The following is a 13,499-nucleotide window of genomic DNA, read 5'->3' on the forward strand; positions in this document are numbered from 1 at the left end:
ATCTTATACCAGGATCGTCTTTAATTTCTTTAAATTTGAATGATTGCCCTTTAAATAAAAGTGTAATAAATTGTGATTCCTATGGAGTCCCCCTGGGGTCACAAGATTAAGAAATAGAGACGATTAGAGCCGTAGTCTATTCTTTAAAGTAAGACTGATTTGATCTTGAATCTTTGGCATACGTTTTCTTACCTTGAAAATAGTGTTATAGAGAAAATAAATCCATATTCGACAGGGTCTTTTCCATAGGCACCATAGGTTTTAACTTAGAGACAGTTTTTTCTGAATGAATGTAAAAGATGCGTTTGAGCCTATAGACGGAGGGCTATCTTATCCATTCATTTTGGTATTGGGATCAGTACAGGATCTACATGTGGAATGTGGATTTCTTTTTTTTCTAGTTGATTATTTTCAAAGTTAGGAAACGACTGGGTCTGCATTTGAGAGGAGGTTATGTTCTGCTGTTGTTGCTTGTGTGGGGGTCTGACTTGCTAGATTTTTTTTGCTCTGCTTTGTTGGTTACCCTTGACTACAAAGGTTGTGGTACATGCTCCATGAGCTGGTGTAATAGATTTAATTCATCATCCTCTACAGATTGCAGATATTCCGTTAACAAGACAGATAGTGTTGTGAGACCCCCCCCTCCATTCTTATTTTATAATTCACACTCTTCCACTTTCATATGTGGTCCTAAATCAGATAGGTCAGATTAACAAATTCATGCAACTTTAGAACTTTTGCACTATAGACATTTGACACAATTCTGTGCTGACGAGAGACAGTAAATACAAACATTTCAAACAGCTGCGATGGAGGGAGTCAGTGGATGATGGATGAGGATTAATAAGGCTTGCAGTGTGTGAAGCTTATGATTCTCCTTTCCGTAAGGTATGTATTCCTGATTGTTGGGACTGGGGGCACTGAGTTATATTGTACTTTATTTATCCAATAATGTTTAACAGATGTAAGATCATCCCTTTGACGCCACCTGGATCCCACCCTGAATTGGACGTACCAATAATTGGGCTTGATTACTGTATATCTCAGATACTTTTTGGAGATGATATAATTCCCTTTCTTGAATATCTCTGAATGACTGCTTGGTCTTTTTGCCCTGTCCTCCACAAACTCTGCCCCTGACACGTTTTTCTCTGAGCCTGAGCGGTTCTTTATATTTCTGATAAAACACCATACCGTTCCAATGTCGAAGGTTTCTACTATGAAGATGTCGGTGCGGCCTGTCTCGTAGTAGTTGCTGAGGTCATTTTCTGAGACCATCAGCAGCGTCTTGCACGTGTCTCCCTTTTCCCCGTACATCTTCACAAACACCTTGGAGTCCGAGCTGGCCCCATTGATGCTGCCTGTCTTGATTGTGATCTGGTAGTTAACATCTGGTCCAAACAAACAGAAAACACCCATTTACTGATCAACGGGACCTCAGCACTGTGGACCTCATGAGGACAGAGCTGCTTAAGGAGAGCATTCATGACTGGATGCTGTTGAAGTGACAGTAGTATTACAACGGTTATTCCAATGCTTGAATAGTTCCTGTCATACTTGTTTAACAGCTATTATTATTCATATCTCCAAAGTGCACTCACTGAAGAGACGCAGGCCCTCTCCAGCAGGAACTAACTCACGCATAATCTGGCCATCATCTTCATTACGATCCAACCACCTGAAAGGAAATAGGATTTGGATTATATCTGTGATGAATTGACAAACTGCATTATAGGGCTGGCCTGAATATGTAATTTCAAGTTATATATAAGTTATATATAAGTTATCAAGTATTAGCACTAATCACCCTGAAAAGCATCCTGTTCTATTCATGTTTATTCAATTACCAACCATTATTATAATAATAATAGCTAATAGCTAGGAGCTTTTGGTCTATTTTTTCCTGGTTCAAACATAAAAATAGCTGTGAAGCACGTTTATAAAACCATTAATGCTGTCTGCCGCAACCTCTTGTTTATGTGGTTGACACTGACTGGCATTGTGAAGGTAAGGGGAACATAACAGAACCTTTACTTCAACAGACGGCAGACAGCCAAGGCCGGGACGGGAAGAGTTGGCCTACCAGACGTAACCGGGCACCTTCGCCTTGTGGTTTGGCTCCAATTACTGGATGAGAACGAGCTGGCTAGTGGTGGTGGTGTGTTTAGTCGCTATTTGTAATGGGAAGCTGCTGCCTCAGCCGCCTAACTACTTAAGCGCAGGCCATTGGAGATGAGGCCAGTGGAGAGCTGGCAACACCGCCTCCAAACCACTCAAGGCTGGTTTATACTACTCCGTAAATGCTGTACGTAGACACAGAGAGCCCTCTCCGTCGTCGGATACCCTTAGTGTGTTCTAGATTCCTCGGACACCAGCCTTCCAAGTTGCAAGTGAGGAAATCTCCAAGCTCTCTTTTGGTCGGCCCCCTCGGAATTCTGATAGTATACCAAGCTCAGTGATGACGCTCTCAACAAAATGGCTGCGCCCATGAACAGATTTATTTTCTTTGTATTTGTACCACGTTGCTCATTTTAATGTTAATTTTAAATGCTCTTACACACTTGATTACATTGCTACTTTATTCCGGTCACAATTATATGCATTGCACGGTCTTGCTGTGCGTCCAATACAATGAAAAGTTGTGTCGTTTGTTTTCGAGCTGGTTTGCTAAAGAGGCTAATGTAGCTAACAATAACAATGACTAGCCAATGACATGACACTATCACAAATACGAACGGGAACGCTATAATGGCACGTTCACATCGCTGGGAATTATGGGGAAAAAATTTTGCGACGTCGGAAAGTTCTTGTGAACGTCACCTCAGGCCTCTACGGATTCTCTTTTTTGCATAGGAAATTCCCTTTCCTAACGAGATGACCCAGAAGAACTTGGAGGAAAGGTGAAAATCGAAATCTAAAAATGCTTAGGAAAGGTGCCTCAATGCATCCTTTAACCCTCCTTTAGCATAGGTTACTCCTGACAAACCTTTACGAAAGGAAAGGAGATATTGGTTTCCCGTAATCCTTTACAGCAGCAATATTTAAAGAAACAGGCCACCGACGAAGTTTACAGACTACGCGAAGATACATGAGAGACACGGTAAAGCAGAAGGAGAGAAGAGAAGGAAATAAAATTGATAATAACGGATACCAATTCCAGAAGCATATTATTTGAATCAAAATTAATTTATTTATTGTGGGTTAGTAAGCACACAATATACACTGTAAGAAAATATGACTTCACATTTAAGAAAGACTACTGGGGCAGTTAATTTCAACATCAGCATAAGTTTAGCGTCTTTTTTTTCACATGTGAATTGGGATTCAATTGGCCTAAAATATTCCCATTGGCCAAGTCCGACCTAAGTGATTCTCACTGTTGGCAATAACCTGACTGAAATCAATACGACAAGAACACATGTATCGAAAGAGCACTTGTTGTAGTCACATCTTTGGGGAAAATTGTAGTTTCACCCTAGAGACACTAGAGGTCAGCAATATCCGCCGTAGCTCAATGACGTCGGTTAGGAAAAGTGGAGTCAAATTCATTTTAAACAGTGCTGCCTATGTTTGAAAGGAAGCACCTTTTCATCTCTCCTTGAGCTGGTGACGTTTTCCACAAAGGTTAAGTAAAGGAGGCATAAAGGTTAGGAGATTTGACTATTCGTAGAGGCCCCTCATTATGCTGATTCTACTTCCGTTCGGCAACTGGGGCCAGATTTTAATAACAGAGTTGCCTAGTTGGTGACGTATGATTTACTAATGACATGCATAAACATGGCGGAACATGAAGGTTTTACTCAATATAAAATAATCAACCATCATATTACATATTTCCTATTGATTGACGTTGTAACCTTTTTTTGGCATCGACTTTGCTCAGTTTTAAACATTGTGTACTGGTAAACCAGCTCTAGATAAGGGTAAGTGTATTGTTTAGTTCTGACTTTTTTATCATTCAGTTTTGTATCAGATGAAAAGATCCTGCTGTGAATAACTTTTTAGATTCCGAACGCAGTGCACATGAACGGCCGCTGTCGGGAACACACATAAGCGTGAGCGTCATCACTGACGAGGCGTCTCGTCATAACCAGAACCATGAACGCGCCTTAAGTGCTACGAGACAGGAAATTACGTCACAAGTGCAACTCGGAAGGCTGGTGTCCGAGGCATCTGGAACACACCATAACTATCTGTAGACGCAACAGAGACGGACGGAGACGGCAAAGGCTGTGATTGGTCCTCTAACAACATCATTTCCGGAATCACTTTTCCCGGTTTGACTGCACCTCATGGTGCTATCCATTTTTTGTGGTACACCAGTATGTCTGACCTGCTCTAGCGAGAACGTGATGTAATTTCCTGGCTTGCAGCACAAATCCGGCCTGGGTCATTTACTGCATGTCTTCCACACTTTCCTCTCTGTCTCTCTCTATAATAAAGCTGAAAAATGCAAAAAATAAATCTTTAAAATTACCAACGTGATACAAATACAAAGAAAAATATAGTTGCGAGCAACAATAACGGGGTCCTACGGTATGACAGCCACCAACCAAGCCACATATACCATGTGCTCCAGTACCGGCCTCTTGTCAAGACAGCACCTTTCCCCTCTGCCACAAAATGAGACTCCCCTTATATAAGCCAATCAGTCCCAGGTGGACTGATTGGGCCATACCAATAATAAGGGAAACTTCCCTGGCCAAGGCGGGGTTAACCTTCTGCCCCCTTGTGCTCCGGAAGTCCAAATACCACATTGAATATGATGTGAGGGGAGAGACAGTGAGAAGGGATTTTCAGATATAGTCTTCAAATTTGGCATGGGTATACTATGGAATCTCCTCTTAATAGCCACATTCAACAGCTGGGCCTAGGTGTTTTGGATGCAATGTTGGAGCTGTTTAAACGTGTTGTAGAGCTGTATACATGTGCATGTATTTCACTTTAAAATGCATATCTCGGCCGTCTTTTGCCTTATTGCTATTATTTATTCAGCCTATAGTCCCACAGTGACCTGGTACATGTGTGCCAAGTTTGGAGCTTTTCCCACTTTCAGCGGATTCCGTAGGACCCCTAATAATAATAATAATACTAACGAATACAATAGGTTTCCTACGGATTCCGTAAGACCCCTAATAATACTAACGAATACAATAGGTTTCCTACGGATTCCGTAGGACCCCTAATAATACTAACGAATACAATAGGGTTCCTACGGTTCGTAGGACCCCTAATAAATCTCTTTATGGGCGCAGCCATTACATGGTTAGTATTCAGCATATAAGATCGATCGGGTGGCGAATTGCATTACATATCCGACATCCCGATGGAGAACTTCGAAGGCTCGAGGGGTCTCCGTAGTTACGGAGTCGGATTACGGATTACGGAGTTGGAGTAGTATACTTTCGCCTTTAGAGAGACGAGCCATGATGGCCTGGCATTTCTGCTTTCAACGTTCAAGGTGCTTTTAGACCAGACCCATAACAAATAAAAGATGTAAAAAAAAGCAGACGTAATTGTCCCTACAGAACTTTTCAGCCGTGATGCAATTTTCATAATTTCCAATTATAATGGCACCGTTGATCAACATATATCCACTGGGAGGTATATGTATCTTGATGGCTGCAACGTGGTTTCATTTTCATCAAGCACCAAGACAGGGTCCAAACCATGATTCCAAATATTATAGCAGTATCGTCTGTGACGTCACCCAATGGTTTACAAACAACCCTACACACATCAAGGGCAGGAACTGAATGGCTTCCTCACAGAACTCTGTGAACAAAAGGACGATTTGAAACCTATATAGAAATACATTTAGCAAAATGGAAAGATGATACATGTGTGGCAGCGGGACGTTCCATTGTGAGGACTGAGGTGCTAAATGAGAGATACTGAAGCATAGATTGGCTTCCTGGGGGAAAATTCTGTAAGTTGTAATGTTTGTTTTTGTGGGTTTGGGCGATGACCAGTTTTCTGTGTGTAATTTGCTGTGATACGTTTTGCTTCTAACAAATATCCTTATTGTTTGATAAACCCTTTGTGTAATGGCATTACTAATTTCCATTCTTTTCTTTTCGAAGTAGAGCACATTCTCGACCGTCTGTCAAAAGGCTCCACAATGTGAGGAAAAGCATTTTGAAACCATTAATGAAAAAAAGTTTAATCCAAAATGTCAACAGCCTCTGTGGAGTCATACCATACCACGCGTTTACATCGACTATGATTGGATTTTTCAGATGCATGTATACACCTTAGTCAGACTAAAATCGGATCGAATCGCGTTTCTCATAGTCGGATTATGACCCCTAGATTATTCAATTGATAGTCGCATTAAGTGTGCCTGTATACGTTCAATCGGATTGGAATCAGATTTTGCGTTCTGCGCATGCTCAAGATCTTTTCATGGGGCAGTGAGCCAGAAGTAGAAAGAGACGACAGTCGTGTTGTTGTCACCGTCGGGTTCTCAGACTCTCTGGTACTTCCACAACAAGTAAAGACTCGTAGTGGGGGTTATCTTGGCCATGGTTGAGAACAAATTGGGGGAAAGGAACTTTGGCATTGACTCTCTGAAGTACAGATTGAACCACGACATGAGGGAGAAAGGGATTCTTGCCATATGCAGACTATGGCGGGGGCTCCGGTGCTGGAGGGGCTGAGAGCTCCGCCGCTCTCCCTACCAGGCAGATTCATGGCACACAACATTGAAATGTGTTAATAGGCTAGAGAAAAGTATTTTGCTTGTTATTGTTGATTAAGAACTTCTTCGCCAGCTGTTCCTGGGGCGACCTCTTTTCCTTTTCCCTTGGGGGTTCCATTTCAGAGCTTGTTGAAAGATGTTTGTGGCAGGATTTCTGGGGGTGTGGCCAATCCAACTCCACATTCTCTTTCAGATTTGTAAGTCTATGGGGTATTGCCTTGTTCTTTTCCACAGGTCCACATTGTTGACTTTGTCTTTCCACCAGATGTTTAATATCCTTCTGAGGCAGGTGTTGATGAATGTTTGCACCCTGTGTGTTGTGTGTTTTGTTGTTCTCCATGTTTCAGATCCATACAGCATCACTTGTTTTACGTTGGAGTTGAAGATATAGTTTGAGTCTTATCTTAGTGTTGGTGGAGATGGTGGAGATGTTTTTTGAGCTCCAGATCTTTCTGAGCATGTTAAACACCACTCTAGCCTTGTTAATTCTGCTTCTAATATTGGCATCTGTCCCTCCAATGGCTTTCAGCAGCCTCACCTGGCCGTTAAACCAGTTAAACCAGCCATCGCCACACACGTCTGGGAGGTCTCCCAGATGGCAACAATACCAGGCCGTGTAGCAAACCTTTACAATAAACCAGATTTCTAACACCACCGCCTTGCGTCCTTTGTCTGGAGGAGCCCAACAGAAAAGTCCCATAGGTGGAGCATGGCCCTAGGTGCAGCAGGGCCCTAGGTGGAGCGTGGCCCTAGGTGGAGCGTGGCCCTAGGTGGAGCAGGGCCCTAGGTGGAGCAGGCCCCTAGGTGGAGCAGGGCCCTAGGTGGAGCGTGGCCCTAGGTGGAGCAGGGCCCTAGGTGGAGCAGGCCCCTAGGTGGAGCAGGGCCCTAGGTGGAGCGTGGCCCTAGGTGGAGCAGGCCCCTAGGTGGAGCAGGGCCCTAGGTGGAGCAGGGCCCTAGGTGGAGCAGGGCCCTAGGTGGAGCGTGGCCCTAGGTGGAGCAGGGCCCTATGTGGAGCGTGACCCTAGGTGGAGCGTGGCCCTAGGTGGAGCAGGGCCCTAGGTGGAGCAGGGCCCTATGTGGAGCGTGGCCCTAGGTGGAGCGTGGCCCTAGGTGGAGCAGGGCCCTAGGTGGAGCAGGGCCCTATGTGGAGCGTGGCCCTAGGTGGAGCGTGGCCCTAGGTGGAGCGTGGCCCTAGGTGGAGCAGGGCCCTAGGTGGAGCAGGGCCCTAGGTGCGTATTTTAACAGACTTTGCTACAACTATGTTTAACTTTATATTTAGGCCCTGTCCATACTAACCTGGGTAAATCTACAAACGCATAAATATTTATCCGTTTAGCCCTTCCGTCCACATTAGAACAGCGAATTCCGATACTGAAAACGATGTTTTTCAAAAACGATCGCTGAGGTGGATAAATGTGAAAACTCTGGGTTTGCGTTGTAGTATGGTCAGGGTAGACGAAGGCTTTCAGAGACGAAGACATTCGGTTGCCATGACGCTGCCACAAGCTTGCACTCAAGACCGAGACGCTCATCTAAACAAAAATGGCAGGTGAAATGGAAATGATGATTTCTCTGTGCAATGTGCTTATGTATCTTCAGTTACAACTCAACATACCAATCCAATCCAATCCAAATTTATTTGTTAAGCCCTTTAAAACAAGCACTGTTGACCAAAGTGCTTTACAGAGAATAAGTGAAAGCATAACAAATACAAGACAATAAAAACAGCTCAACAGGACAACATAATTAGTAAGGTGAAATACAATAAAATAAGAAAAGATAAAAGATAAGATAAAAGATAAAAAGATAATGTCAGTGTCTTCCTAAGTGTCAAAAGCCAAGGAGAAAAGATGGGTTTTGACGAGGCATTTAAAACCAGACAGAGAAGAGGCCTCTCTGATGTGCTGGGGCAGATTGTTCCAGAGTTAAACATACTGTCTCATACATATTCGTTACTCCAAAGCCGAAGGTGAGCGCTGTATTTGCTGTGCTTAAGTGATGGGAAAAAAACGCAAAGACGCCAGTTCAAACCGTACTTGGAGCAGTGTTTCTAAAAAAAAAACTTGCCTTTGTACTTTTGGTTTGAGACATATTTTTGCTTGCGAGTGAAAATGATTAGCCAGCTGATCAACTGCAACTACAAGCTGACGCACCTGTAATCTAACCAGAGAGGCGTGGCCGGAGTCGCGGTACCATGACAACAACTGTTTATCAAAATCATTTCAGTGTGGAACGTGGATGCAAAACATTTGGTAAACAATATGAAACGATAGTGTGGACAGAGATCGTTTTCATTGCAACTGTGCGTTTTAGTGTGGACAGGGCCTTAGAGTCTACCATTGTCCTCAATACTCACTGCTAGTGTATCTCAGATGATTCCTTTAAATGTGACTATATATATTATATACATATTATACCACCAGGTGTGAGTGTGATTAGCCGTTACAAGCCGTTTTGAAAATCTGCCTCTTCTGACATCGCAATTGGGCGTGTCCACCTAGATGTATGACGGATAGATGAGCAACCTTTGCTACAGACCACTGGGTAGGCTGGTAGACTGATCTATCCAGCACACATCTAGGCGGGCACACCCACTTGTGATGTCAGAAGAGGCAGATTTTCAAAACGGCTTGTAACTGCTAATCACTCACACACCTGATGGTATAATATGTCACCTTATAGCTCTATAGCTCTGAGCACCACTTTATGGTATAGCTCTATAGCTCTGAGCACCACTCTATGGTACAGCTCTATAGCTCTGAGCACCACTCTATGGTACAGCTCTATAGCTCTGAGCACCACTCTCATCTTATTAATGCATGACAAATCTTCATTATATGTATGCATATACTATTTACTTTATTTTCTTATCAATTGCAACTCTGTCGATTGCAATAATAGGTTTCTTCCCCCATTATTGTTTGTCATACGCCTCATAGGTTTTAATAAGGGGTTTCACACAATATATTCATTTGTATTCCAATAATTATCTCTTTCAACTATAAGTGTAAAAAAAAGGGAGGTACTGTCGTGGAAATAATAATCAGAACTATAATATCAAATGATATAAACCTTGTTTATATAATTAATGGTCAATTGAAAAGGCCATTGTATACATTCTCGTTGAACCTAGAGATACCTCCCTCCCTCTCTCTAACTGAGGTGTTAAGGTAGCTTGCCCGCATTGCCACTGTGGCCACAAAGGCTGATCCAAACATCCATAATGATGGCCACATTTAATAGAGTATAAGTAAAATAAACTGATTTAGAAAATTTCTAGGGTGAATTATTCCTTTAACTCACTTATAAATGATGTTCTTCACACAGCTGCATTATATTTAAAGGATTTGAATCCTTGTTCCTTAGTTTTCCTGCTCTATGGTTTTATCCTCACCTGTCACAGGGGAAGACGATGGCGTCTGACTCAGGCGTCCCGTCCACCCTGACCAACACCTTGTCCAGGAACCAGCCACAGCCGCCGCCGCGCCCGTCGTGGCCCACCCGCACCCGCCTCACCGGGCCCAGCGACACGGCCTCGATCAGGAACTCATCGTGCTGCAATGAACGTTTTATCATCTCATGTGTGAGTTAATAACTAATACAATAAACGTTTTATCATCTCATGTATGATTTAATAACTAATACAAATATAACTGCATGCAGTAATGTGGGGGTCAAGCTGAATGGGACTCCATAAACCAATTTGCAGAATAGACCAGAGTAGCAACATCAACAAGATAGATCTACGTCAGACACACGGCCTTCAGGACTTTCGACAAGTTGCACGTCAAAAAATAAAGGATCGACTGAGATATGATAACACTCACCCCCTTATAGGTCAAAGGTCACCAAATTCATTGAGCGTCCCCATGATGATGTCATGGGTCTATGTACCAAGTTTGGTTATGATATGTCAAAGGGCTGCTGAGAAATTGGCTTACTTCCTGTTTGGCGGCTTCGTGGTCGAATTTGATTGGCTGTTGCGCCCAAACGGTTTTTAATTTGAAAAATCTGTTGGCTAAATTTTGTGAGGCATGGTCTGATCAACATATGTGCCAAGTTTGGAGATGATTGGACAAAATGTGTGATGTGTGAAACATTTTGAAGGTTTTTGACATAAACCAAGATGGCGGAAATTCCATCATGACGCAATATGACGTCATAGGGTGCGTTGAACTCGGCTTGGCCCAAGGATTCCAATGATGTTTGTGTGTTTGTGAATATTGGATGAATGGGTCAAAAGTTATGAACTTGAATGCATGTCCAACTTTGACCTGTTGGTGGCGCTAGAGATCATGGGCTAGCGACCTCAAATTTGCTGTGAGGGCTTATGGGACTGTCCTGAATCAGTGTGCCAAATTTCATAACCTTTTACCATTGGGTTCTATGGGCTGCCATAGACTCCCATTGAAGGAAAATAATGTTTGACCTGTTGGTGGCGCTAGAGCTTATGGGCTAGCAACCTCAAATTTGCTGTGAGGGCTTATGGGACTGTCCTGAATCAGTGTGCCAAATTTCACAACTTTTTACCATGGGGTTCTATGGGCTGCCATAGACTCCCACTTCGACGAAACACCAGGGTTCGGGGGAACCTGACTGTCCTGCCGGAACGTTCGCAGCTGGATACACGAGGGATGCCTGGGGGGGGGTGGCAGCTCGTGTGCCTGGCGCCTCTTTCCGTGGAGGACGTGGAAGACATCTACATATTTGGATTCGTATTCTTGGGTCTTTTGCTGATTGGAATAGGCATGGCCTGGATGCATCAGGTGATTAAAGGTACGCGGTCAGCTGTTCAAAGCCCCCTAGGGCTGCCCGTCATGATTGATACGGTGGGCAGAGCCGTTGGCACTCTGAATATGACTATGAAAAGCAATACGGATAACATCTCGATCATGATGGAGAAGCTCACGGCTTTGCAAAGGCAAGGGGATCGTTCTGGAGACCGGCATGGACTTGGAGAGTAGTCACGCAAATTGGAATGCGGCTACTCGCCCCAAAATCAAACAACCCTAATCTTATCTTTCGGCCCCCACAACCAGCACCGGCCTCGGCCAAGGCCACTGCTGGAACAACATCTCCCGGATGAGCACTGCGCCGCGACGCTCTCTTCGTGCCTCCCTCCCCCCCACCCCACCGACACCTGCTGATTTGACTCTGTCTGGGACATGATCAAGGCTGTCTCCATGGCAACTTGCTGTGTTATCGCGATGACATCCTGCGGCTGAGATACCATGGTTGTGCCGTCGGGCGAGCGACTCTTCAGGCCTACGCACACACGAACTCTTACACGGATACAGATACGCAATCACCCCCCTCTACCCCCATCCCACGCCTTCGCCGCTTTTGACTTCCCCCCCAGTACGACAAGACGGGCCTGTGTCCAGCGCCTTAACGGCTGCATATGACCGGGTGGCTGCTTGCCTGTACTGGTTAACCCCCCCCCCCCCCTCCCCCCGTTGCAGGTTTTGTGTTCTCATGTTGTGACTATGTGCTTATGTGCTGAGGTGTTTTTTTTTCCTGTTCCCACACTGTACTCCCCCTGGAGTATAGCCTGGGGGTTGCCTTTTTTCTCCTCCCTCTCCTTATGTCTTGCTGTATTTTTCTCTCACCCTGTCTTCCGGTCCTGTCTACCCCATGTGTGTTGTGTTTATGTGTTGGACTGGTCGATGGCCCACTTTCGTTGTGCATGCAAATGTACAATGACCGGGTTTATTGTTATCAATAAAGGTTTGTTTGAATTTGAATTTGAATTTGAATGGCAGCATAATAATAATAATAATAATAATAGGAAACAATACGAAAACAATGGTTGTCTCGCAGCTTCGCTGCTTGACCCCCAATAAATGTTTTATCATCTCATGTATGATTTAATAACTAATACAATAAACCTTTTATCATCTCGTGTGAGTTAATAACTAATACAATAAACGTTTTATCATCTCATGTGTGAGTTAATAACCTAATACAATATGAACGGCCTGTAACACACACACACACCTCTGATAATGTATGACAAGGCCTATTACACAGTAAAAGTAGAAAGGGTAGTCTGGGTATAAATAATAATATTTTGGTATAAATATATATTTAGGTATAAACCTAAATATAAAATATGAAAATAACATTTGCAGAAATGTAATATTGTATATATTTACAGTGAGGTGTGAACAATAAAGTTTTCTAAACTAAATTACAATCAATCATAATAGTTTGAGTGTGTTAGTTCTGTGTATTGTCTCAGTAACTTACATTGCCTTTCTCAAATTTGTTGACGTTGTTTTTGCTCATGTACATGAGCCGCTCCCCTGAGTCGCCGAGGTCTCCGAGCACGTTGAGGAACACGCTGGCGTCCGTGCCGCTGCCGCTGATGTTGCCCGTGCAGATGGTGACGAGGTACTTAATCACTGCAGGGAAGGGGAGAGGAGCATCAGACCGCTCATGTACAACATTAACCCTAACTAACCCTAACAACTATTGATGTTTCCCCATGTAGATATAGGCTACCAGCAGAGGGGTATTCCATCAAAGTCGCTAATGAAGGCGGCACTTAGTTGATTAAGCCCAGTTAGAACTAGCGCCAACTTCCACTTGAGGCTAAAGCCGTTCCATCAACGCAGTTCAGCCGCGCCTTGTTCAGGTTAGTTCAAACCAGGCTTACGTTATCGTGGATTACGCACGTTCATGAGATATGACCCGAGCGGGGACCGCCTTCTATTCCGACATACCCCCACTGCGACATCGACGTCTAATTGTCGGAGTGGTGTCACTTCCATTGTTGTCAAACGTCCCACCACTCCGA

General features: G+C 43.8%; 2 protein-coding genes across 2 annotated transcripts in view; one reads left to right on the top strand and one right to left on the bottom strand.

The window, feature by feature from the left end:
* rpl37 (ribosomal protein L37) overlaps positions 1-13,499 on the top strand; it is a 151,384-nt gene that overhangs the window by 93,207 nt on the left and 44,678 nt on the right. The gene's annotated exons all lie outside the window — the stretch shown is intronic.
* The window catches only part of LOC311363356 (lipoxygenase homology domain-containing protein 1-like), a gene marked incomplete at both ends in the record, with an annotated part of 88,072 nt that overhangs the window by 52,674 nt on the left and 21,899 nt on the right, over positions 1-13,499 (bottom strand). Inside the window, 4 exons of the mRNA XM_084483304.1 lie at positions 1,195-1,391; positions 1,602-1,678; positions 10,095-10,255; positions 12,950-13,104. Coding sequence (XP_084339430.1) covers positions 1,195-1,391; positions 1,602-1,678; positions 10,095-10,255; positions 12,950-13,104 — 590 coding nt within the window. The remainder of the gene's footprint in view (positions 1-1,194; positions 1,392-1,601; positions 1,679-10,094; positions 10,256-12,949; positions 13,105-13,499) is intronic.

Source organism: Micromesistius poutassou (genome assembly GCF_964030765.1).
Source record: "Micromesistius poutassou genome assembly, chromosome: 18".
NCBI classification, from domain to species: Eukaryota; Metazoa; Chordata; class Actinopteri; order Gadiformes; family Gadidae; genus Micromesistius; species Micromesistius poutassou.